At 42.6% G+C, this 24,097-nt stretch overlaps 1 protein-coding gene across 2 annotated transcripts; it reads left to right on the top strand.

The window, feature by feature from the left end:
- Positions 1–626: 626 nt before the first annotated feature.
- LOC135494145 (mucin-5AC-like) lies at positions 627–23,645 on the top strand. Of its 2 annotated transcripts, none has more exons than XM_064781954.1 (3): positions 627–759; positions 10,947–11,032; positions 11,828–23,645. In XM_064781954.1, exons 2-3 carry the CDS (start codon positions 10,975–10,977, stop codon positions 20,401–20,403), a joined length of 8,634 nt encoding a protein of 2,877 aa, XP_064638024.1. In that variant the 5' UTR covers positions 627–759; positions 10,947–10,974; the 3' UTR covers positions 20,404–23,645. The 2 variants fall into 2 exon arrangements, with proteins under 2 accessions (XP_064638024.1, XP_064638023.1); XM_064781953.1 differs by lacking the exon at positions 627–759 and adding an exon at positions 5,384–5,860.
- The last annotated feature ends 452 nt before the right edge of the window (positions 23,646–24,097 follow it).

The following is a 24,097-nucleotide window of genomic DNA, read 5'->3' as shown; positions in this document are numbered from 1 at the left end:
ACTATCAAATTAAACTTAATAAGTTACATCTTCAAAATTGGTAAACCAAATGTGTTAGAATGTATTTGGAGACCAACTTGATAATAAACTGAGGAAATTAGAGTGACATGTTAGTGTTGATTATTTCTAAAGATGCAAATAGTTTGGTGAATTTGGCCGATGTGAAACAGACGCGCATAAACCGGTTACCTGTGTCGACACAGTGTTTTAGTCGCGATATAATGCATGAGGACAACCAAATACGTCTGACATATATATAGCCTAAACAGAAACATACATCATCAAGCTGCCTTTAGGACGTACATATCCATCACATGTCTAAAATCTCAAAATTCATATTGTATTTGACGATATTTATATATTCACGGACTTGTATGCCAGGGGCATGTCAGATAGCCACGTCACATTTCTGTGTACTCGGCCGCCCTGAAAAATCTAATCTAGTCTATCTTACAGTTATGACCTCCAAAGTTTACTCATGACTTGCGTGGACGCCCAATCACGGCGTCGACTTTAGAACTGTCCCAGCTGATATCAAATAGTAATCAGATGGTATTGCGTGGAAATGAACGCAGGTATGCCTATTATTGCGCCGATTGCGATTCGTGACGTGCAGGGCAATACGGGTTCGCGGTCACTGAGGACCATTTACGATACGGCGACCATCGGGAATAACTCACACAAATCATCATTTTTTTCCAATTTGTCATTAACACCTAGGATTTATTAGATTTTTCGAAGAGGATTACAAATTAGAAGGTGAGATTTTTGATACTCTTTTATTCCCTGACTATGCATTGTATTATTCAAACACGCAGACTACTATTATATTAATTGTAGTAAAATATCTCTAAGGGTGAACTCGGCTCTATCCCGTTCACATTTGTAATAGGGGGATATATATATCTATAAATAGCAATGGTTCTTTTTTTTCGTTTATCTGACACTACAAAGATATTTTGGTATGATCTGGTTTGTATTTGTCTCTCGGATTATGATTTGTTAAGCAAATGATGACTCACTGTTGTTTTTCTGCAGACGACAGGGATATCGTCTTCGTGGCTTTCCATGCATGATGTATATACACCTTGAATCTTATATTTCATCTATTCCTTCAAACACCTGTCATCTTTAGATGCACATAGTAAGGATGAAGAGGTTAACTACAAGGATCATATCGACTCATTTTACTCAACCGCTTTTATGTGCCCGCGGGATGCTCCGTCAAAAGTCGCCAAAAGTTCAAAATTCTGAAAATTTTCAAGCCAAAAACTTTTGGGACTGATGACGTTTCTTCATTTTGCGGAGCGAAAAAAAAAGTGAAAAAAATATTTGGACTTATTGTCATACAAACTGCGAGTGAAACTTGCTCAAAAGCAATCCCATTAAAGACCGCTCGGATGTGATAGTAACAAGATTATAAGGCATATTGCGCATCCATGGAGCTGTTACACTGCTTGAGTTAGCTAATGCACCTGCAAAATCTTGCCTCCATCTTGAAAACCAAGAAGGCCACAGGCAGCCAACAAGATCATAAAAAGCTATGGCACTCTGATTCGCTCTGTGGCCATTGGATGGTATTTCATTTCCCAATCGGTCCTTGAAGGTTAAGTATAGTGCAGCTTTAATGAGGAAGGAAAGACTAATCAATGCAGAGTGACATCCATGATGTGTATCATACACTTCTTATATTTCATATATCAATAATTTGATATTGAGATGTCAACAGCCCCACAACTCTCGTTCATTTGTAATCAAAACTGACAGGCAATATAAATAAATTCAGTTGAGAGCTGAGCGTCACCAAGGCCATTAATAGCATGATTAGGCGGTTGTAATGTGAGAAGAGGAAACCAGAGACCCCGGAGGTAACCTCCGCTGTCGCAGAGAGTCGCCCTCTGTCACACGAGCGTACCGGAACCGACCGGGAACGAACCCGGGACCTCAGAGGTGACAGACGCTGATGTTTCCACTGCACCACTCCGACATCAGGCAATATATGGAGATATGCATCGACTCTGAAAGAAACTTCGCGCAGAATGGCGAACTGTTATTTCCTCTGAAACAAATTTAGCCCGTCCATCGCATAGTGGCCATTGCTTTATAAACCTTAACGAAAGCGAATGAGATTTTCAGCACATCCAAAGCACCTTCACCGATTCAAGACATTCAAATTGAACGGTCAGGTTGTGATTTTTCTTAATTCATAGTTATTGATCGACTTGTTTAATTTCGGTTTACGACAGTCAAAAATTGCTGAGTTATCAAGGCGAATCCTTGATATCGGGACAAAACTTGGACTTGATGAGACTTGTCCACTTTCATGACCAGAAATGATTCGGTGAATGGGGACCTCCTACGTCAGTATGATCAGGCCCCGTGATTGTGGCCCCCAAAGACAAAGCACACTCTGCTTTCCTATTTTGAATTATTCGGCAGCAAATCAACAAGATCAGAGTTTTATAAAGGTAAATATATTTTTGGTGGAATCTTCAAACAATAAGGGTCTGTTTCCCTTACAGCAGGGGAAACAGCCGCAGTTTGCCGTTTAGGGCGAAATGTAAAATGCAAAAATAGCGAACTCCGACTACAAACCGCCGCGGTTTTTCACAAAAGCACTCTTTATCGGTCCTTTAGCAGTTTTGGGGAGGTGGACTCATCACTGGATTAATTTACTCCGCTGAGGTCCACTCAGGGAGTGAAAACCCAAGTAGCAAAGGCACCGTAAGCCTTGACAATATTGAAGATGCTCTCCTTTTTCCTGTTGATTTGAGAAGCTTTAGACAAAAGCTTGGAACTGCGCACACAAAACAAAAGGTCAGCACATCACGAGTCTATAAACCTGAGGCTATTGGAGCTGTTGGACTATTTACATACCTGAATGACAGATCATGTAGACTTCCGCGAATAGACATATTGGTGTAGTGATCCCGATGATTGTCCCTCGACCGGACATGTTCATGTTTATAATAGTTGATGTGATTGAGCGTTGTGCATGGTGAAAAAACAGTTATCTTCATGTGCATGTATGGCGTATTTCATTATTTGATTAACAATGAGAGAAAAATTAGCGCACGAAATGTCTTCCTGGGTGATACAATACCTGTACGACAAGTATCTAGTTCAAAGTGATTGCGAATCGTTTGTCCTATCTTTCAATGCTTAGAATGAGCGAGATTTATCACTTCGCTTACTTTGTCTACAGGGTTAGCTTACTGATGGAGCAGGGAACACCTCACTTTCATTTCCTTTACGACAGCTGGTTGGCAGAGAGCTTGATACCTAACAGGTCCATGGCGTTTTCCTTCCACACTGTAGCTTTGAAGTGACCACATGCAGTCTTGCTATCTGAGGGCGTATTATGGTCGTCGTCTGATAACTTCCACCTATAGATAATTAAAGTCAACTAATTAATCATTGCGATATCAATGACGCGACACTATGTAACCAGGGACAGAATGTCAATATGATACAACAACGCAGTTTTTACGGTGTTTATGGGATGTAGACAATGACCAGCGTTTTGGAGTAGTAGTGGGTAAAATTGGCCATTTTCGGAAGGACATTATCCACAGTAAAGGCACTGGGTCATGTTTGATTCAGCACTAAATATATTCCTTGTACAAGCAAAATAGTTTTGACGTACTGTGAGATGCGAGAGACCCCTATTGGCGATTTCGTGTAACTTTATCTTGCTTACCTAGCTGCTGCCTACAGAGTCCCTCTAATGAGCTTCAGTTCAGGCAATGTAACAATCGGGAGTAGGCCTATTTGAGTAATGGAGTTGGGTTGCCTCTAGCCTACCACATATTTACCGACAGACATTAAATATATTATATCCATTTCTTGGTTCAAATGGAAACTGCGAGTAAGAAAAATAAGAGAGCGACTGTGGTCCAAAGTCGCCGGTCTGGATCCCCATCGGAAAACTTCGATATGCCATCAGAAAGCCAGGCTATCGCCAAATCTGCAACACAGAAGGTCCCTTTCTGGTAAAACGCTTACGTATGCGTTTATACGTTCATGAATACCCAATGGCTCATTTGTACTGATAATAGTGACATGCATGACTGAGCGTGCAGCGCAGCCCAAATTCGACATACCATCATAAGGGTTCGTCGTATTATTAGAATTTTCCACGAAATTATTCAGAAAATTCGCAAACATGAAATGTGATCTTGGCAAATAAAATGACAACGCCACCCTTTCAATCAACGACATCGATCAGAAAAATCAAATTCCTTTCTCATGAGTCACTGGGATGGTTCAAGAGTACATGAGTTTGTATGAATTGAATATCTTGAGAATGTGTTAGGATTCACGGCCGATTAAAATACAATAAGATAAAGGTTAAACTTATGAAAGAATTAGCTGGCATCAATGGTTTTCCTCATTGACAATCGATCAATAACACCTGTCATTTATTTGGGCAGATATTGCCGATTATGGTCTTGATATCGACACGGGTGCGGTATGACACAGGAACCGCCTCTTGTCCGGACCAAAAGTCATGATTATTCCTCTAGGCTGCCCATACCAGAGAAACGAGGTTTGGCCAGGCGGCGTGGATCATCAGAGATTAGGGTTAGAAAGTCCAAATATTTTTTTCACATTTTTTTTTCTGCTCAAAATGAACCAACATCATCAGTCCCAAATAGTTCGTGAAAATATCAAGGATTACATTAGTTTTATAAGCAGCTCATTGGTTATATTCTGTCGATACGAAATCAGAGTAGCCCCTCTGCTGCTTGGTATATGCTCTGGAGTTTGTTCACATGGGCGGGCCGAGAGTCAACCCAAGTGACCGCAAGTCACAATATCTAATCCCCCTTTATAAAATCCTAGAAAGGTGACCGGAATGAAGTCAAAACTAGGGTGTGAATATGATCAAGACCTAAACATATTAGACGTATTGATTATTTTTACTTCACACAATCTTTCCGTTGTAAAGTTAAGTAAATGTCATTAATTTTGAAAGTATGTCACGGATATTGATGGCGAACTATATGTTTTTTCACATTACAGGGGGTCAGTCGTTCTCGTAGCGAGAGATTGAATTGCGTAGGCACACGTAACGCAGTGACACGAAGATGTCAACTCCAGCCCCACTGACAACACTCATGAAATAATAGTAATGATATTATTTTTGGGGCTGGAGTTTTGATCTTCGTTAACCTGTGTCCCAGCGCCACACCGGAACATATACGCCATTGCTTCCAAACATACACACGTCGAGAATTGATTCCGAACACGGAAGGTGTTATCGTCATTTTGGTATGAACTGGTTTATCGTGATAATACCCTTGATATTCACAGACAATTGAGTGCACATTTTGGGCGCGGTGCGGGACAGAATGAGGTGATCGCAAATACACATCATTCTTATATACTTGAGAGTGACATTGTTTGGTGATTCTGTCGGGTCGGTTCGGGGGCTCGTGCTTGTGACGATAATTCGCTGGTATTTCAAGAGTCGTGAATCATTTTGTGAGGATGACTGTTTAGTTTGCCAACCCGCCTTGCTCCAGTTATAATATTCGTGTTCCAATGACCAGAGCTGTTCCTAAGTCTTGCCAGCATGTGGTGATGTTTTATTTCTATTTCTAGTTCCTTTAGTGTAATCGTTGTGGTCAGTTAGTTTGGATACGGTGACAAGTCATTAGGTACATTTTTCAGGAGTGAGAAGAATTAAGGAAAACTGATGTGCATTGAGTGGTTGGTGATAATCTAAACTTTCGAACTCATATTTGGAGTATCAGTTGTGGAGGCGAGGTCATGTTAGCGGTCTTTCTACACTTTTAACAATAATTCGAGTGACATTGGATTTCGTGTCAAAACCATCAAGCATTAGTTGTTACATGTAAGTTCTCCTTTATTCCCAATTCTTTTGTCGGTTAACATTTAATACCGCAGACCCTCTTAAGCTGTCTCTCGTCCTTCGGGAGGCAAGAATACTGGGTCGCAAACAACCAGATTCAGCTGCAAAAAGTAAAACAGATATATGAATAGGTTGACTTAATTACCATTTTCAGCTGCAGAAATCGAACTAGTACATTAACGGGTTGAGTTAATTGCCATTGTTCTCTCGTCCAAAAGAGGGTATTTCACTTGAGCGACCAGTACAATGGAGTTATTGATGATCAGGAAAATAAAAAGAACTTTTAAAGATTAATGTGAATCAATCCACTGAGACACGATTTCACAAATCTCTAGGAGGGTTACGCAACCAACAACAATCCCCTGTAATTGTAATGAAACCAGACAACAGATGTTACCTTGAAAAAATCTCCCGAAAGAACGCAATTACCTAACTTTAAACCGGTTTGAATGGCTGAAGAGACACATTCTATTTTGATATTACACAAATAACTTGTACTGAAAGGCTTTGTTGGCATACCACAGGCCAGTGCACTTCTTCACGAAACCCACGCCTTCCCTGAATGTAAAAAATCAATATTGGTAGTCGGATTTAGTGTAAGATTTGGGAGGGTCTCAAGGTTCTTGGAAGAGTGGGTCAGTATTTCGCATGTATACACTTTTGGAATACGTGTCCTTTCGAAGGTCTGGGATTACTGGACAACATCCACGGTAGGTCTCTCTTCTTGGTATTCAGGGTGGGCCATGTTTCAAGGGAGATTGAGATCAGGGACTTATCATGTGTCCTTAACTTATAGGTATTATATGGATAAAAATGTACAGAGAAGTCGTACTCTTTCTACCGAGTTTTATCCGTATACGTACAATGATCGTTGATAAGTCGCTGTTCTCCACCTCACTAATAGCTCCATGCAGGGGAGTGGCAATGAGTCTACTTCAACTCTCATGAGAGCGGTGCGGTAATCGCGATCAGGCTGTTTTTGCATGCTGGTGATTCAAAAGTGGTTTGTTGCTTCTCCAAAGTGCAGTTTTTCATTGATTGGCCATAAAGTGTCGTAAAATAGTATATATGAAAGCTGGCAAAATAACATTGTACTAGAAATGATGTTGTTGTGAAATTGTGCGAGCAGTGCATATTTCGGGTTTAGGTTCCAAGGGTCAGGTTCAAAATCAATCGATCCCAGGCCGGAGTCCAAGGACTTTCAATGACCTCGGCCTGACCTGTTTCTGCAGGGTGCTACTGACCACGATATTCTATCCTTAACGAATTAAATCAAGCTTAAAAGGACAACCACCTGTAGTTTTGAAGAGTGGTTCTCATTTCCTTCTGTACTCTAGCAATGTCTAGTAACTTCACTGAGTTTTCGGGCCATCGCCATCTCTGCATGAGGGTGAATTATTCCATCATAGCCAGTGCCATGTATGCACCCAAATAACATAAGACGCACGATTATATCCAGTATTCGTCAGAGGAGGACGGTTTAGAGAGTGTTGTACAGTACTTCACATAGGCTTGGTCAAGAGTACGATGTAGCCCTTCACCAGCATCCCGCTCGGATAGCAGGGTCACTTGTACATACTCCTGCTGAAAACAATATAGACGGATATGTTTAGAATTGCGCCGAAGTTTTTCAACCGGCGTTAAACAGAAATGCCCTTGGTTCAGTTGCACCTGACGCTACAATATGATCTGAGGCGGATGTAAAAGCTTCTAGTCTTATCGGCAATCTTTATAACTAAATAATACCTCCCTCGTCGATGATACACCATTCTTGGTATCAGCATTTTCAGAGCGTGCTCCAGAGTTCAATCAAGACTCTTAACATTTACTTTTTGTCTACATAAGCACATTTCGTTCCAATGACAACACAAATTTCGTCCCAGTTAACACAAATAAAATAAACTCAACGCCTGATAGCAAACCAGTATGTGTTATTTCGGAAAGTGCTTTTACCAGGAAACGGACACAGACAGAACACCCCGGGGTGAAGCATCGACGGGTTACGATTCTGTCCCGACAGATATCATGGACAGATATTAGTAAACGACCCTAATATGTCGTCTGACTAATCTATAATACACCTCAACCTGAGAAGATGGAAGGCCTTGATCCGTCTCGCTTACCCCACTGGCCCATCAGAATTGGCAATGCCAGCACTCTAGATTATTGCTTGGTGCAAAAGGGGCGTATATTGATTGGCCTATCTACCTCAGATTGAAACTCGATAGTGAAAAGAACTTTTCTGAGATTCAGGTTTTGATGCTCACTCCTACCTCCTAACGACAGGCGGAGTATATTGAAAACCACTGGTGCCAGTACTATTTCATCACATTTCATCAGATGATACATATGATATGGTCAGTAGTGTAATAATTTCATTAAAATGTTGTATTGATATTCATAGCACGTTCACGCAAAACTTAAACGCTGTTGGTAAAATCGTTGTATCTGTCTTTCACACATCTTTGGCCCCTGTAACAAATTCATCAAAAAGTGACATTGAAATTGAAACACAACCTTTGACGACCTTTTAATGACCGCCAGAGGATGTGTCTGGGTCTATTCGTAGCGAGGGGGAGGGCTCAAGGACAATGCACCTATTGTCACAGCCATGATACCACCCAGGGCTGGTCACACGATCGCTTTGCGTGCATTTCTGGTCGTCCGCTTCGTTTGTCCCGCGTTCGTCGGCTGTACAGTGTGCATGTGCACATGTACGGAAGCGCGCATCAGAAGCAGACGTGAGCAGAACAGTAAGAAAGAAAAGGGAATACCATAAGGATTATCAATTTTTCCTTGAGAACGAGAAATGTATGGATTATAGAATTATTTTTCATCCAAAAGGTAGGAGAAATCTTCCTGTTCATGTTGAACATGCAGCTGAAGTTTGCACACCTGATCTGGGGACAATAATCGTTGTTTGAGTGTTTGAAACCTAGTTCTAATTATATAGGCACTTTCATGTGAATACATGTACTTTCAAAACGACAGGTTTCTTAGGATATGATCTCTGATGGCCAAGTGCATTGACTGTCATCTTTAAAAAACACTTCGGGATGGTGCTGGTAGCTAGAACTACATCAATTAGTGTCCTATATCATATACCCAAAGATCGAGACCAGACCTCATCAGTGTCCTCATGTGAGCTAATATATTGGGGGAGAAGAGATTCTGAGTTCATTATAAAACAGTAACGGTCATAGTTCGACCAACTCATTTTATCTCTGTGAACTAGTCGTGATGCAGGAATGCAAAAGTAGCTGCCTATCATTTTAATCATTGGAGTTCTGTTCGAGTTCCTCCCCGAGGGTGACTGGAGATGCATATCTTGGGGTTCATCGGGTCATTGGCGTCTGAGTGAAATATGCGCCATGTCAGGTATGGCGGCTTTGCTCAGAGCGGATAATGATGATGATGGCAGGAATATCATTGTAAAATGCACGATTTCGGTGCTTGAAATAGTTGACAAATGATGCCGTGTTGAGTTACTTGAAGTGAAAAGTAAGCTTTAGTTCTTGGGGCGGGGGACTTCGATGTTTTAGTTACGTCACGACTTCTTACCATGGAAAGTTCACCAACTGATCATACGGCTCGTAATCATTACCTCTGGAGGTGTTGTTTGGTGTACTTTCCCTGTAACTACTAATAGGAACGTCCAATACGCCAAATATATAGATGTTCAAAGGTTCAGCTCCCGCGTTTCTTACCTCTAGTTACACTTGCGGTATACTCTTAACTTGTTGTACATAACCAGCCACCCGAACGCTGAAGAAGAAGACGACTGAGAAGATTATCATCATCATCGTTAAAAAGGGGTCTTGGTGTAGACTTTGGCCTTTTCTTTAAATAGTACCATAGTCTTTCCATAGTACTAAGGAAGCTTGAGACAATTACTGAGCAATCTAAACCTTCTATTCTATATTTCAACGACACTACTACTTGAATATACATTCTGATGTTGTCTACATGAATTCACATTTGTCTGAGATGTCATATATATAAGGAGTGGTAAGGAGTATTGGTCATTTCGGTTATCATGGGTGAAGCCATGGTGTGACCAACTTGGTCCGGACAATGTCCTGGCCGGTGTAGAAGTTGAAAAGTCCAGAAGAGTCCAGCGCAATTGTATTCTGACAGGTTATAGGAGGCCATGGCCATTGATCGCTTAGCGGTTGTAGCACATAATAGAATCCTTTGTTCCCCGGACATTCTATCCTTTGACATTTCAAACTTCAACATCGGCATGCCGATTTACTAACTTTAGCGTAGTTGTTGTATTAAATCGCCCCCGAGCTGTTCACACATGCTCCAACCGGTAAACCCTGCCCTTCATTCATTCATGGGTTCGGTGTTTCTCTCACGTTCTTGGCGAACGTTTGTTAGAGTTTTTGAGAGGTTTCCAACTACATGTATACATGTAGATTTAATGAGTGGATCCTTTCCGAAGTCGTATCTCTTCTGAAGTATATGAGCTAATATTACGGTAACTTAAACCATGGAGGTATAAATAATAATCTTATTTATACCTCCATGCTTAAACGAACGGATGAAACCGCCTATACTCGTGGAGACCTGAACTGGGAAACAAGGGCACCCCCATTTTGGCTAGAACTAACTTGAAATCCTAAAGCAATTAACTCTTTCAAAACGAAGTGAGTGCCGATTTGAAGGGTGGGGTCTGTTCTTTGTTTTCCAGAGAATAGCATCCAAGGTTTTAAATGGGCATTCACCTCATTCTAAACGAGTTCTAATTGCTTCAGGATTTCAAATTCTAACCAAAATGGCCACACCTTAACAAAAAGCCAGTCATCAGGTTCAAAATCATTGCTGTGTTGTCGAATCTTATCTGGGAGTTAAAAAACTACAAAATATTACAGAATAGGCGGGGAGTTTTCCTGTTTAGATATCATGATTCTCCGCTTTAAAGGACCTCCCTCAATCGCCATTTCAGATACGACAGGTTCCAGCAAGCATTCTTGGTTCAAGCAAGGAAGTTTTATAGATGGGGTTTTCCTCTTGTGTTATCAATATCACGAGCACTAACGTCATCTCTCCATTATCGTTTCAGATAGGCCAGGTTCCGGCGAGGTTCGATCATGAAGTGGCAACAAATCACATTTGTGGTGATGCTGGTCATGGCCAGCACGGCACTAGGTAGGCAGACGATAAGATAAACAATCGGTTTAGAGGGGGAAAACCATGACAAGAGCACTATTTCGTGGGCGGCCAATCAATGCCCAATGATACTGTGCGATTCACAAAAATTTTCCCAAAAAATAATGTGTATAATTTTCACGATATTTTTCTCAGCAGTTATCGAAATGTCTCTGTTGGTTTACGACAGTCATGATAGCGACTGATTTTGCCATTGAAAGATGTTTCATACCCAACACACTCCAAAAAAGATTTTGAACTTTTGCAAACCACTTAACAGGTTTTGGGGCCAAAAATAGATTGCAGCCCCCTCAAGGGTTTTTGAGGATAAGCAAATCCCTGAATAATTTTGAGCTTCTCAAAAATCTCTTATGGTTTTTTCCTTTTCCTGAAAAACTCTTAAGGGCTGCATAACTGTTTTGGCCAGAAAAACCCTTTAAATGTCCGAAGTACATGAACCTTTTTCTAAGAGTTTCTTAGCTCACCCGAAAGTGTTGCTCATGTGACTGGCCAATACCAACAGTAACTGTGTTCTCGCTCCTAGATATTTCCTTTAACCATTCAGGGCTTGGGCTATTTTTAGAAAATCTCAGAAAATGCATAAGAACAAAATCTGTCAAAACAGACACCGTGCAACTAGAACGTGCATTGCACTGGCTTCCCAAGTCAGAATTCTCACCTCTGAATGACATTTCGAAGGACATCTGCATTCTGATGCTCCCAAGTTCCAATGAAGGGCTGTTACGCATTCAGATTGTGTTCACCATGCAAACGTATTTCCATCCCTGCTTCCAGGTTCAACAACAACAGCAAAAACAACCAGTCCAAGCAACGCTACAGATGCAGTAATGAATGGAACAACAGTCAGTCCAACAACTCCAGGAAGTACTCAAGCGCCTGTGGCATCTGTTGAACTTACACTAAAAGGAAATTTCTCAGATATTGTACCAACTGCAAATACTACGGAGTATGAAGCATTCAAGCAAGACCTAGTGAAACAATTAGCAGCACTGTTTGGTGTTCCAGAAGCTAGTATCAACATTGACAGAATTGTGAAAGGTTCGATCAAAATCATCTTCACCATAGATTCCACAAAGTTGAATGCGACTCGGACGTTGGAGAGTATCGTTGCCAACGTTGAAGAGTTCCCCAGACAAAACAAAACCATATCAGTCGGAAACACAACTTTGTCAGTTTCTGCAGTCACAGTCTCCCTTCAATCGACAGACATGACTTCAGCGATGCCTGTTACTACAGCCAGCTCAGATAACACCACCAATACAGCCAGTGCGACAACAACAGAAACAGACAACACTACAGATACAATGAGTGCAACAACGGCAAGCCCAGACAACACTACGGATGTGGGTGCAACGACAGCGGGCCCAGATAACACTACCATTGCAACTGCTGCAACAACCATGGGACCAGACAACACCACTGATGCTATTGGTTCAACAACGGTGGGCCCAGTCAACGCTACTGATGGAACAACCGCGAGACCAGACAACACCACTGATGCTATTGGACCGACATCCAGTCCAAGCAACGCTACAGATGCAGTAATGAATGGAACAACAGTCAGTCCAACAACTCCAGGAAGTACTCAAGCGCCTGTTGCAACTGTTGAACTTACACTAAAAGGAAATTTCTCAGATATTGTACCAACTGCAAATACTACGGAGTATGAAGCATTCAAGCAAGACCTAGTGAAACAATTAGCAGCACTGTTTGGTGTTCCAGAAGCTAGTATCAACATTGACAGAATTGTGAAAGGTTCGATCAAAATCATCTTCACCATAGATTCCACAAAGTTGAATGCGACTCAGACGTTGGAGAGTATCGTTGCCAACGTTGAAGAGTTCCCCAGACAAAACAAAACCATATCAGTCGGAAACACAACTTTGTCAGTTTCTGCAGTCACAGTCTCCCTTCAATCGACAGACATGACTTCAGCGATGCCTGTTACTACAGCCAGCTCAGATAACACCACCAATACAGCCAGTCCGACAACAACAGAAACAGACAACACTACAGATACAATGAGTGCAACAACGGCAAGCCCAGACAACACTACGGATGTGGGTGCAACGACAGCGGGCCCAGATAACACTACCATTGCAACTGCTGCAACAACCATGGGACCAGACAACACCACTGATGCTATTGGTTCAACAACGGTGGGCCCAGTCAACGCTACTGATGGAACAACCGCGAGACCAGACAACACCACTGATGCTATTGGACCGACATCCAGTCCAAGCAACGCTACAGATGCAGTAATGAATGGAACAACAGTCAGTCCAACAACTCCAGGAAGTACTCAAGCGCCTGTTGCAACTGTTGAACTTACACTAAAAGGAAATTTCTCAGATATTGTACCAACTGCAAATACTACGGAGTATGAAGCATTCAAGCAAGACCTAGTGAAACAATTAGCAGCACTGTTTGGTGTTCCAGAAGCTAGTATCAACATTGACAGAATTGTGAAAGGTTCGATCAAAATCATCTTCACCATAGATTCCACAAAGTTGAATGCGACTCAGACGTTGGAGAGTATCGTTGCCAACGTTGAAGAGTTCCCCAGACAAAACAAAACCATATCAGTCGGAAACACAACTTTGTCAGTTTCTGCAGTCACAGTCTCCCTTCAATCGACAGACATGACTTCAGCGATGCCTGTTACTACAGCCAGCTCAGATAACACCACCAATACAGCCAGTCCGACAACAACAGAAACAGACAACACTACAGATACAATGAGTGCAACAACGGCAAGCCCAGACAACACTACGGATGTGGGTGCAACGACAGCGGGCCCAGATAACACTACCATTGCAACTGCTGCAACAACCATGGGACCAGACAACACCACTGATGCTATTGGTTCAACAACGGTGGGCCCAGTCAACGCTACTGATGGAACAACCGCGAGACCAGACAACACCACTGATGCTATTGGACCGACATCCAGTCCAAGCAACGCTACAGATGCAGTAATGAATGGAACAACAGTCAGTCCAACAACTCAAGGAAGTACTCAAGCGCCTGTTGCAACTGTTGAACTTACACTAAAAGGAAATTTCTCAGATATTGTACCAACTGCAAATACTACGGAGTATGAAGCATTCAAGCATGACCTAGTGAAACAATTAGCAGCACTGTTTGGTGTTCCAGAAGCTAGTATCAACATTGACAGAATTGTGAAAGGTTCGATCAAAATCATCTTCACCATAGATTCCACAAAGTTGAATGCGACTCAGACGTTGGAGAGTATCGTTGCCAACGTTGAAGAGTTCCCCAGACAAAACAAAACCATATCAGTCGGAAACACAACTTTGTCAGTTTCTGCAGTCACAGTCTCCCTTCAATCGACAGACATGACTTCAGCGATGCCTGTTACTACAGCCAGCTCAGATAACACCACCAATACAGCCAGTGCGACAACAACAGAAACAGACAACACTACAGATACAATGAGTGCAACAACGGCAAGCCCAGACAACACTACGGATGTGGGTGCAACGACAGCGGGCCCAGATAACACTACCATTGCAACTGCTGCAACAACCATGGGACCAGACAACACCACTGATGCTATTGGTTCAACAACGGTGGGCCCAGTCAACGCTACTGATGGAACAACCGCGAGACCAGACAACACCACTGATGCTATTGGACCGACATCCAGTCCAAGCAACGCTACAGATGCAGTAATGAATGGAACAACAGTCAGTCCAACAACTCAAGGAAGTACTCAAGCGCCTGTTGCAACTGTTGAACTTACACTAAAAGGAAATTTCTCAGATATTGTACCAACTGCAAATACTACGGAGTATGAAGCATTCAAGCAAGACCTAGTGAAACAATTAGCAGCACTGTTTGGTGTTCCAGAAGCTAGTATCAACATTGACAGAATTGTGAAAGGTTCGATCAAAATCATCTTCACCATAGATTCCACAAAGTTGAATGCGACTCGGACGTTGGAGAGTATCGTTGCCAACGTTGAAGAGTTCCCCAGACAAAACAAAACCATATCAGTCGGAAACACAACTTTGTCAGTTTCTGCAGTCACAGTCTCCCTTCAATCGACAGACATGACTTCAGCGATGCCTGTTACTACAGCCAGCTCAGATAACACCACCAATACAGCCAGTGCGACAACAACAGAAACAGACAACACTACAGATACAATGAGTGCAACAACGGCAAGCCCAGACAACACTACGGATGTGGGTGCAACGACAGCGGGCCCAGATAACACTACCATTGCAACTGCTGAAACAACCATGGGACCAGACAACACCACTGATGCTATTGGTTCAACAACGGTGGGCCCAGTCAACGCTACTGATGGAACAACCGCGAGACCAGACAACACCACTGATGCTATTGGACCGACATCCAGTCCAAGCAACGCTACAGATGCAGTAATGAATGGAACAACAGTCAGTCCAACAACTCCAGGAAGTACTCAAGCGCCTGTTGCAACTGTTGAACTTACACTAAAAGGAAATTTCTCAGATATTGTACCAACTGCAAATACTACGGAGTATGAAGCATTCAAGCAAGACCTAGTGAAACAATTAGCAGCACTGTTTGGTGTTCCAGAAGCTAGTATCAACATTGACAGAATTGTGAAAGGTTCGATCAAAATCATCTTCACCATAGATTCCACAAAGTTGAATGCGACTCAGACGTTGGAGAGTATCGTTGCCAACGTTGAAGAGTTCCCCAGACAAAACAAAACCATATCAGTCGGAAACACAACTTTGTCAGTTTCTGCAGTCACAGTCTCCCTTCAATCGACAGACATGACTTCAGCGATGCCTGTTACTACAGCCAGCTCAGATAACACCACCAATACAGCCAGTCCGACAACAACAGAAACAGACAACACTACAGATACAATGAGTGCAACAACGGCAAGCCCAGACAACACTACGGATGTGGGTGCAACGACAGCGGGCCCAGATAACACTACCATTGCAACTGCTGAAACAACCATGGGACCAGACAACACCACTGATGCTATTGGTTCAACAACGGTGGGCCCAGTCAACGCTACTGATGGAACAACCGCGAGACCAGACAACACCACTGATGCTATTGGACCGACATCCAGTCCAAGCAACGCTACAGATGCAGTAATGAATGGAACAACAGTCAGTCCAACAACTCCAGGAAGTACTCAAGCGCCTGTTGCAACTGTTGAACTTACACTAAAAGGAAATTTCTCAGATATTGTACCAACTGCAAATACTACGGAGTATGAAGCATTCAAGCAAGACCTAGTGAAACAATTAGCAGCACTGTTTGGTGTTCCAGAAGCTAGTATCAACATTGACAGAATTGTGAAAGGTTCGATCAAAATCATCTTCACCATAGATTCCACAAAGTTGAATGCGACTCAGACGTTGGAGAGTATCGTTGCCAACGTTGAAGAGTTCCCCAGACAAAACAAAACCATATCAGTCGGAAACACAACTTTGTCAGTTTCTGCAGTCACAGTCTCCCTTCAATCGACAGACATGACTTCAGCGATGCCTGTTACTACAGCCAGCTCAGATAACACCACCAATACAGCCAGTGCGACAACAACAGAAACAGACAACACTACAGATACAATGAGTGCAACAACGGCAAGCCCAGACAACACTACGGATGTGGGTGCAACGACAGCGGGCCCAGATAACACTACCATTGCAACTGCTGCAACAACCATGGGACCAGACAACACCACTGATGCTATTGGTTCAACAACGGTGGGCCCAGTCAACGCTACTGATGGAACAACCGCGAGACCAGACAACACCACTGATGCTATTGGACCGACATCCAGTCCAAGCAACGCTACAGATGCAGTAATGAATGGAACAACAGTCAGTCCAACAACTCAAGGAAGTACTCAAGCGCCTGTTGCAACTGTTGAACTTACACTAAAAGGAAATTTCTCAGATATTGTACCAACTGCAAATACTACGGAGTATGAAGCATTCAAGCAAGACCTAGTGAAACAATTAGCAGCACTGTTTGGTGTTCCAGAAGCTAGTATCAACATTGACAGAATTGTGAAAGGTTCGATCAAAATCATCTTCACCATAGATTCCACAAAGTTGAATGCGACTCGGACGTTGGAGAGTATCGTTGCCAACGTTGAAGAGTTCCCCAGACAAAACAAAACCATATCAGTCGGAAACACAACTTTGTCAGTTTCTGCAGTCACAGTCTCCCTTCAATCGACAGACATGACTTCAGCGATGCCTGTTACTACAGCCAGCTCAGATAACACCACCAATACAGCCAGTCCGACAACAACAGAAACAGACAACACTACAGATACAATGAGTGCAACAACGGCAAGCCCAGACAACACTACGGATGTGGGTGCAACGACAGCGGGCCCAGATAACACTACCATTGCAACTGCTGCAACAACCATGGGACCAGACAACACCACTGATGCTATTGGTTCAACAACGGTGGGCCCAGTCAACGCTACTGATGGAACAACCACGGGACCAGACAACACCACTGATGCTATTGGTTCAACAACGGTGGGCCCAGTCAACGCTACTGATGGAACAACCGCGAGACCAGACAACACCACTGATGCTATTGGACCGACATCCAGTCCAAGCAACGCTACAGATGCAGTAATGAATGGAACAACAGTCAGTCCAACAACTCAAGGAAGTACTCAAGCGCCTGTTGCAACTGTTGAACTTACACTAAAAGGAAATTTCTCAGATATTGTACCAACTGCAAATACTACGGAGTATGAAGCATTCAAGCAAGACCTAGTGAAACAATTAGCAGCACTGTTTGGTGTTCCAGAAGCTAGTATCAACATTGACAGAATTGTGAAAGGTTCGATCAAAATCATCTTCACCATAGATTCCACAAAGTTGAATGCGACTCGGACGTTGGAGAGTATCGTTGCCAACGTTGAAGAGTTCCCCAGACAAAACAAAACCATATCAGTCGGAAACACAACTTTGTCAGTTTCTGCAGTCACAGTCTCCCTTCAATCGACAGACATGACTTCAGCGATGCCTGTTACTACAGCCAGCTCAGATAACACCACCAATACAGCCAGTCCGACAACAACAGAAACAGACAACACTACAGATACAATGAGTGCAACAACGGCAAGCCCAGACAACACTACGGATGTGGGTGCAACGACAGCGGGCCCAGATAACACTACCATTGCAACTGCTGCAACAACCATGGGACCAGACAACACCACTGATGCTATTGGTTCAACAACGGTGGGCCCAGTCAACGCTACTGATGGAACAACCGCGAGACCAGACAACACCACTGATGCTATTGGACCGACATCCAGTCCAAGCAACGCTACAGATGCAGTAATGAATGGAACAACAGTCAGTCCAACAACTCCAGGAAGTACTCAAGCGCCTGTTGCAACTGTTGAACTTACACTAAAAGGAAATTTCTCAGATATTGTACCAACTGCAAATACTACGGAGTATGAAGCATTCAAGCAAGACCTAGTGAAACAATTAGCAGCACTGTTTGGTGTTCCAGAAGCTAGTATCAACATTGACAGAATTGTGAAAGGTTCGATCAAAATCATCTTCACCATAGATTCCACAAAGTTGAATGCGACTCAGACGTTGGAGAGTATCGTTGCCAACGTTGAAGAGTTCCCCAGACAAAACAAAACCATATCAGTCGGAAACACAACTTTGTCAGTTTCTGCAGTCACAGTCTCCCTTCAATCGACAGATATGACTTCAGCGATGCCTGTTACTACAGCCAGCTCAGATAACACCACCAATACAGCCAGTGCGACAACAACAGAAACAGACAACACTACAGATACAATGAGTGCAACAACGGCAAGCCCAGACAACACTACGGATGTGGGTGCAACGACAGCGGGCCCAGATAACACTACCATTGCAACTGCTGCAACAACAGCGGGACCAGACAACACCACTGATGCTATTGGTTCAACAACGGTGGGCCCAGTCAACGCTACTGATGGAACAACCCCGGACCCAGACAACACCACTGATGCTATTGGTTCAACAACGGTGGGCCCAGTCAACGCTACTGATGGAACAACCACGGGACCAGACAACACCACTGATGCTATTGGTTCAACAACGGTGGGCCCAGTCAACGCTACTGATGGAACAACCACGGGACCAGACAACACCACTGATGCTATTGGTTCAACATCGGTTGCCCCAGTCAACGCTACTGATGGAACAACCGCGAGACCAGACAACACCACTGATGCTATTGGTTCAACAACGGTGGGCCCAGTCAACGCTACTGATGGAACAACCACGGGACCAGACAACACCACTGATTCTATTGGTTCAACAACGGTGGGCCCAGTCAACGCGACTGATGGAACAACCGCCGCACCAGACAACACCACTGATGCTATTGGACCGACATCCAGTCCAAGCAACGCTACAGATGCAGTAATGAATGGAACAACAGTCAGTCCAACAACTCCAGGAAGTACTCAAGCGCCTGTTGCAACTGTTGAACTTACACTAAAAGGAAATTTCTCAGATATTGTACCAACTACAAATACTACGGAGTATGAAGCATTCAAGAAGGACCTAGTGAAACAATTAGCAGCACTGTTTGATGTTCCAGAAGCTAGTATCAACATTGATAGCATTATTGCTGGTTCAATAAAAGTCTCAATCACTATAGACTCTTCCAAACTGCACACGAATCAGACATTGGCCAGCGTTGTTGAGGCAGCGAATGCCATTCCGAGTCAGAACAAGACTGTGAACGTAGGAGGAAAGGACTTGCTGGTCACTGCAGTTACAGCAACTGTTCAGACCATTACCACCACTCCAAACACGATCACACCTAAGAGCACCAAGATAGCAGCTCAAACACAGGGTCTTCAGACTGTCGATATCGTCGTCATCAGTGTGGCCGCTTCAATATGCGGGATCTTGATCATAGTAGGGATTGTGTTATGCTGTAAAGCCTGTCGCAGGAAACGCGCGAACTCTTTTGATTTTGAAGGCGGGACTTTATTCCCTGATAATTTCACCTTAGAAAGAATCCCTCGCGCCAAGTCAGTTAATGTAGTTGACAGCGTTGAAACGGTCAGCGACCGATACACTTATATTGATGCGTCTGTACCCTCTGGATATTACAACGCTGTTGCGGAGAATGGGACGCAAAATGGGAAGAGTCCAACGCCTCATGAGGGCGAGACATTACTTAAATCAGATAAAGCCCAAGCTGGCTATGACAATCCTGTCTTTGAGGCCCCTACTTCCAGCAAGTCAAAGGATAACACAACAAGTGCAACATATGACAATGTTTACCAACCATATATTCCAAGTGCAGACTATTGAGCTAAAGCCTTTTTCTAGGGATGTGTAACTTATTTAGCGAGTAGTCTCGTTACCGGCCATTTTTCCTACTCGCATGTCACGAGTTTCTTAGGAACAAGTTTAAGCCAGTGACGGGTTCGTAGAGCAGGCCTTTAGAATACTTTAATCCACTAAATTTTTGCCAGCGTTTCATTTGCACGGACTTCGTGAAAAACCTCAAAGTCACAAAAATAAAACGGCACAAGAAATCTGAAATATACCTGAAAGGCTGGTGACTGGATGAGCCATACTGTGTCCGCCGAACTTGGACTAATATAAAGTGATAGTGTTCCTATCAGAAGATGGGATGCATCGGAATACATACTTTTTCAACAAACTCTTTATAAGATGCATGTCCGCAGCACCCTCTATACAGAAAATCTATCTGCATCAGTATTGTTAATGCGGCGCCGGGTATTGCTCAAGGAGTTGTACTTAGCAGCGTCTGTGTGCTAACACTGAGTTGAAGAGGTGATGCCAACATTTATCAATCCAAATCGGCCATTTGGAGAAAAATAAAAAAGAATGTAGGAAAATTCATCAAAAATGAATTCTTTGTCAAAATGTGTAGCATTTTGGCAGTGAATTGTGACAAGATTGTATATCGTACTAACTGACACAAACCCACATTTGCAGGAAAAACACAAAATGCTTAAAAATTGGATTTTGGTGCAAGTGTGGGAGCAAAACTCTTCAAAACTCTTCAATTACTTGTATTTTTAGTGTGCACTCAAATGTGTTCATACATTTCAATCAATAGCCATGACTGTAATCAACCATAACATTTACAGGGTGGGCATTGACTGTAAACAGGGCTAGGAGATGATGAAGCCTTCAAGCAGCCAATACCTGCTTTGCATGTATCCTATTTAGTCGCAACAGCGCCAAACACATTTTTATTGGCAACAAGTGAGATTTATTTAAACTGCTGCAAGTGATTGCTGGATTTAAAATTGATCGCCGGTTTTAAGCACATGCGACGAGCCAAGCAAACAAGTGATTATATTGCATGCAATCATAATTTCAGGTCCCACCAATTCAAATCACTTGTCAGCGGATGCTTCATCGTGCCAACATGGCTTTGATAAAGGTCCCTGGAGATCTCTATATCTGGGTCAATTTTCAAAAGTTGGTCGCGTGGTAGTGGCCTCGTTCTGAGTGCCTCTTCACACAAATTATCAATTGAATACTTGTACATTTGTTGAAATCGACATGAATGTCTGCTTGTTTTTGAGGTGCAATGAAGACTAGGTCTTGCTGCTGTTAAAGGGCGAGTACAACTGTTAAGATGATAAGGCTTACTATTGTTCTTAATGTAATCTAAATGACATGTCATTACTGAGCTGAATGTACAATGGGCAAGTGAATTTCAAGGGGTGGGTCACTGTATTTATAGGGCAGATAATGTGCATTTCACTACATGTATATTCGGCTCAGTGATTGAGGTAAAATCGTGATATACTTGAGTTTGAAAAGCTTTTCTGTGAAGAAGATGCAGTCTTTTTAGCAGAAATGTTGAATTTCTGAAATCCATTGCATCAGAATTATGGATTATCGTCATGAATATGTATATACATGTACTCATCAATGGAGGAGAGAAAAAGGGGAAGCACACATGACATATGTCAGTCAGGAGGCATTGTGACTAAGACTGCTGTACCATTCCTATACTGCAAAACAAGTTGGCATCCCGTTTGTTGGGGAGACAGATTTCAATTTCTTGGCCTCAAGCAACACAGTTGATTAAGATTTGCATTTATACTTCATATATTTTCAGTTATTTCAACACTTTGAATGGTGGTATTGAGTTTGTGAGGACTTGAAATTGATATCGGTTACATTACAGCCTGCATAGCGTATCAGGGGATGCCTCAGGCTAGTTTTGTATAGGATGCCTAAGCTGGGTTTACAGGGGATTCTCACGGTCATGGTTCACATACCACGTCACTTGCCATGAGCATGTCACATGAGTAAGGCTTGAAAGCATGACATGACACCGAGAGAGTCGTATGTAGCCCGCTGTTTGGTAAAGACTTGTTTGTCCTTAGAGTAACAACATGAACTCTATATAAACACAGCATTAGTGCAGGTTTACAGAACAGGTGCTACTCTCTTGAGAGTCACAATGTCTCTAGACAAACTTTACGTTGTCATGTGCTAATCTATTCTGAAGATGCCTGTTGAAAAGACAGGTAAAATTGTCATTTATTCTATTCCAGTCATGGTATGGGGAGATTGCACTTTTGCACTCCTTTCTAATGACAAAGCCTTTACCTTTAACCATACCATTTTGGTAATTACTTAAAGCTCACTTAATTTTTATATCACTTTATGAAAAAACATTAAAATCCATCCAGGTTATTCTTTGAGCCATCAACTATTCTCTGTTGATGCTTTCTTAAGCTTTCCGTCCCAACAACTGTCTTCCAGTGAAGCACATTCCTAAGTCATGAAGTTCACAAACTGATCAGGGCTACTCTTTTTGCATTGGTGCAGGGGTGGGAGGTCGACACCAACGTTTACATTTTCAACAGGTAACAATTTACTATCCAAACCATCACTCTTATAAAGTTTTAGGTTCAGGGACAAGATGTTTGTATTCAACAAAACAGATGGGAAGACAGGAAAGGGATTTAGAATACACATTGCTATACACATCACCAACAGTCTTGGACTATGAGCTTGGGGCTTGAGACCAGTCCGTTATATGCGAGCATCCAGTTTATTGAAGTCTGATATATGCAGGATTTCTAGAAGTAAGAAATAGAAAACCCGCCACCTATTGTCGTATTGGCAGCACACCATCATCTACTGATCTAGGTGGTCTGAAAACATTTAAAATGTAACATGAAAACACGTTATCTATTCGAAAATCATTCAGTGAATGTTCTGTTGAAAAGCATTTTGGCCGTGTGAGTGATTGTGGAGAGCATGTTGTACAGACTGAGCAAATCCTGAAACACTTTCCAGCATGAAATGTTTTAGGAAGCGTTACAACATTTGGTGTTTGATGTTGAGATTTTCATTGATTGAGCCGCAGTCCACCAAGTGGGATTAAGAGTCAACATTTGTAGAACTCTGATATGCAAATGAGCACATCAGACCTTTTGTACACTGTATGTGAATGATAACCCTCCAAGTTGTGTGATATTCTGAGTCAACAGTTTGAAAGTCTGTGATCGTTTCGTCCGAGAACTTTCGTAAGCTACATTTTGTAAATAAAAATATCATTCATGTAAAACCTCTCTTCTGTTAATTGTCCCAGTTAGGAACTGTTCCCACTTTTAACATGATAACATATGTGACTGTGCTGCACTAATAACGGTCATGATGGCTCCTCATTGGTTTTACAGTAGTCAACATCAGGCCAGTTCGTCAACATTGATTGGTAGATAGCAGTGCCAAGTATTCGTAATTTGTCCAAGGTTTGAAAGATTACTGCAAAGTCAGTTAGGAACTGTTCCCACTTTCAGTTTCAGTATGATGGAGACAGATGTGACTGTGCTGCACTTCCGGCTCCTCAATGATGGCTCCTCACTGGTTTTACAGTGGTCCACATCAGGACAGTTGGTCCAAATTGATTGGTGAATTGTTGGACAAAATATTCATTATTTGGCAAGGAATGATCAGTTTGACAGATTAAGCCAGCCTCCCAGCATCCCTTTCTGTGCGTTAC

Source organism: Lineus longissimus, chromosome 9, assembly GCF_910592395.1.
Source record: "Lineus longissimus chromosome 9, tnLinLong1.2, whole genome shotgun sequence".
In the NCBI taxonomy this organism is placed as follows: domain Eukaryota; kingdom Metazoa; phylum Nemertea; class Pilidiophora; order Heteronemertea; family Lineidae; genus Lineus; species Lineus longissimus.
Note: the sequence above shows the minus strand (reverse complement) of the source record. Positions and strands in the feature narration are given on the sequence as shown.

Excerpts from the sequence above, each read along its gene's own strand:
- LOC135494145 (XM_064781954.1), top strand. The coding sequence starts at position 10,975 with ATGAAGTGGCAACAAATCACATTTGTGGTGATGCTGGTCATGGCCAGC. Across the intron at positions 11,033-11,827 it reads CATGGCCAGCACGGCACTAG|GTTCAACAACAACAGCAAAA; the intron begins GTAGGCAGACGA and ends CCCTGCTTCCAG.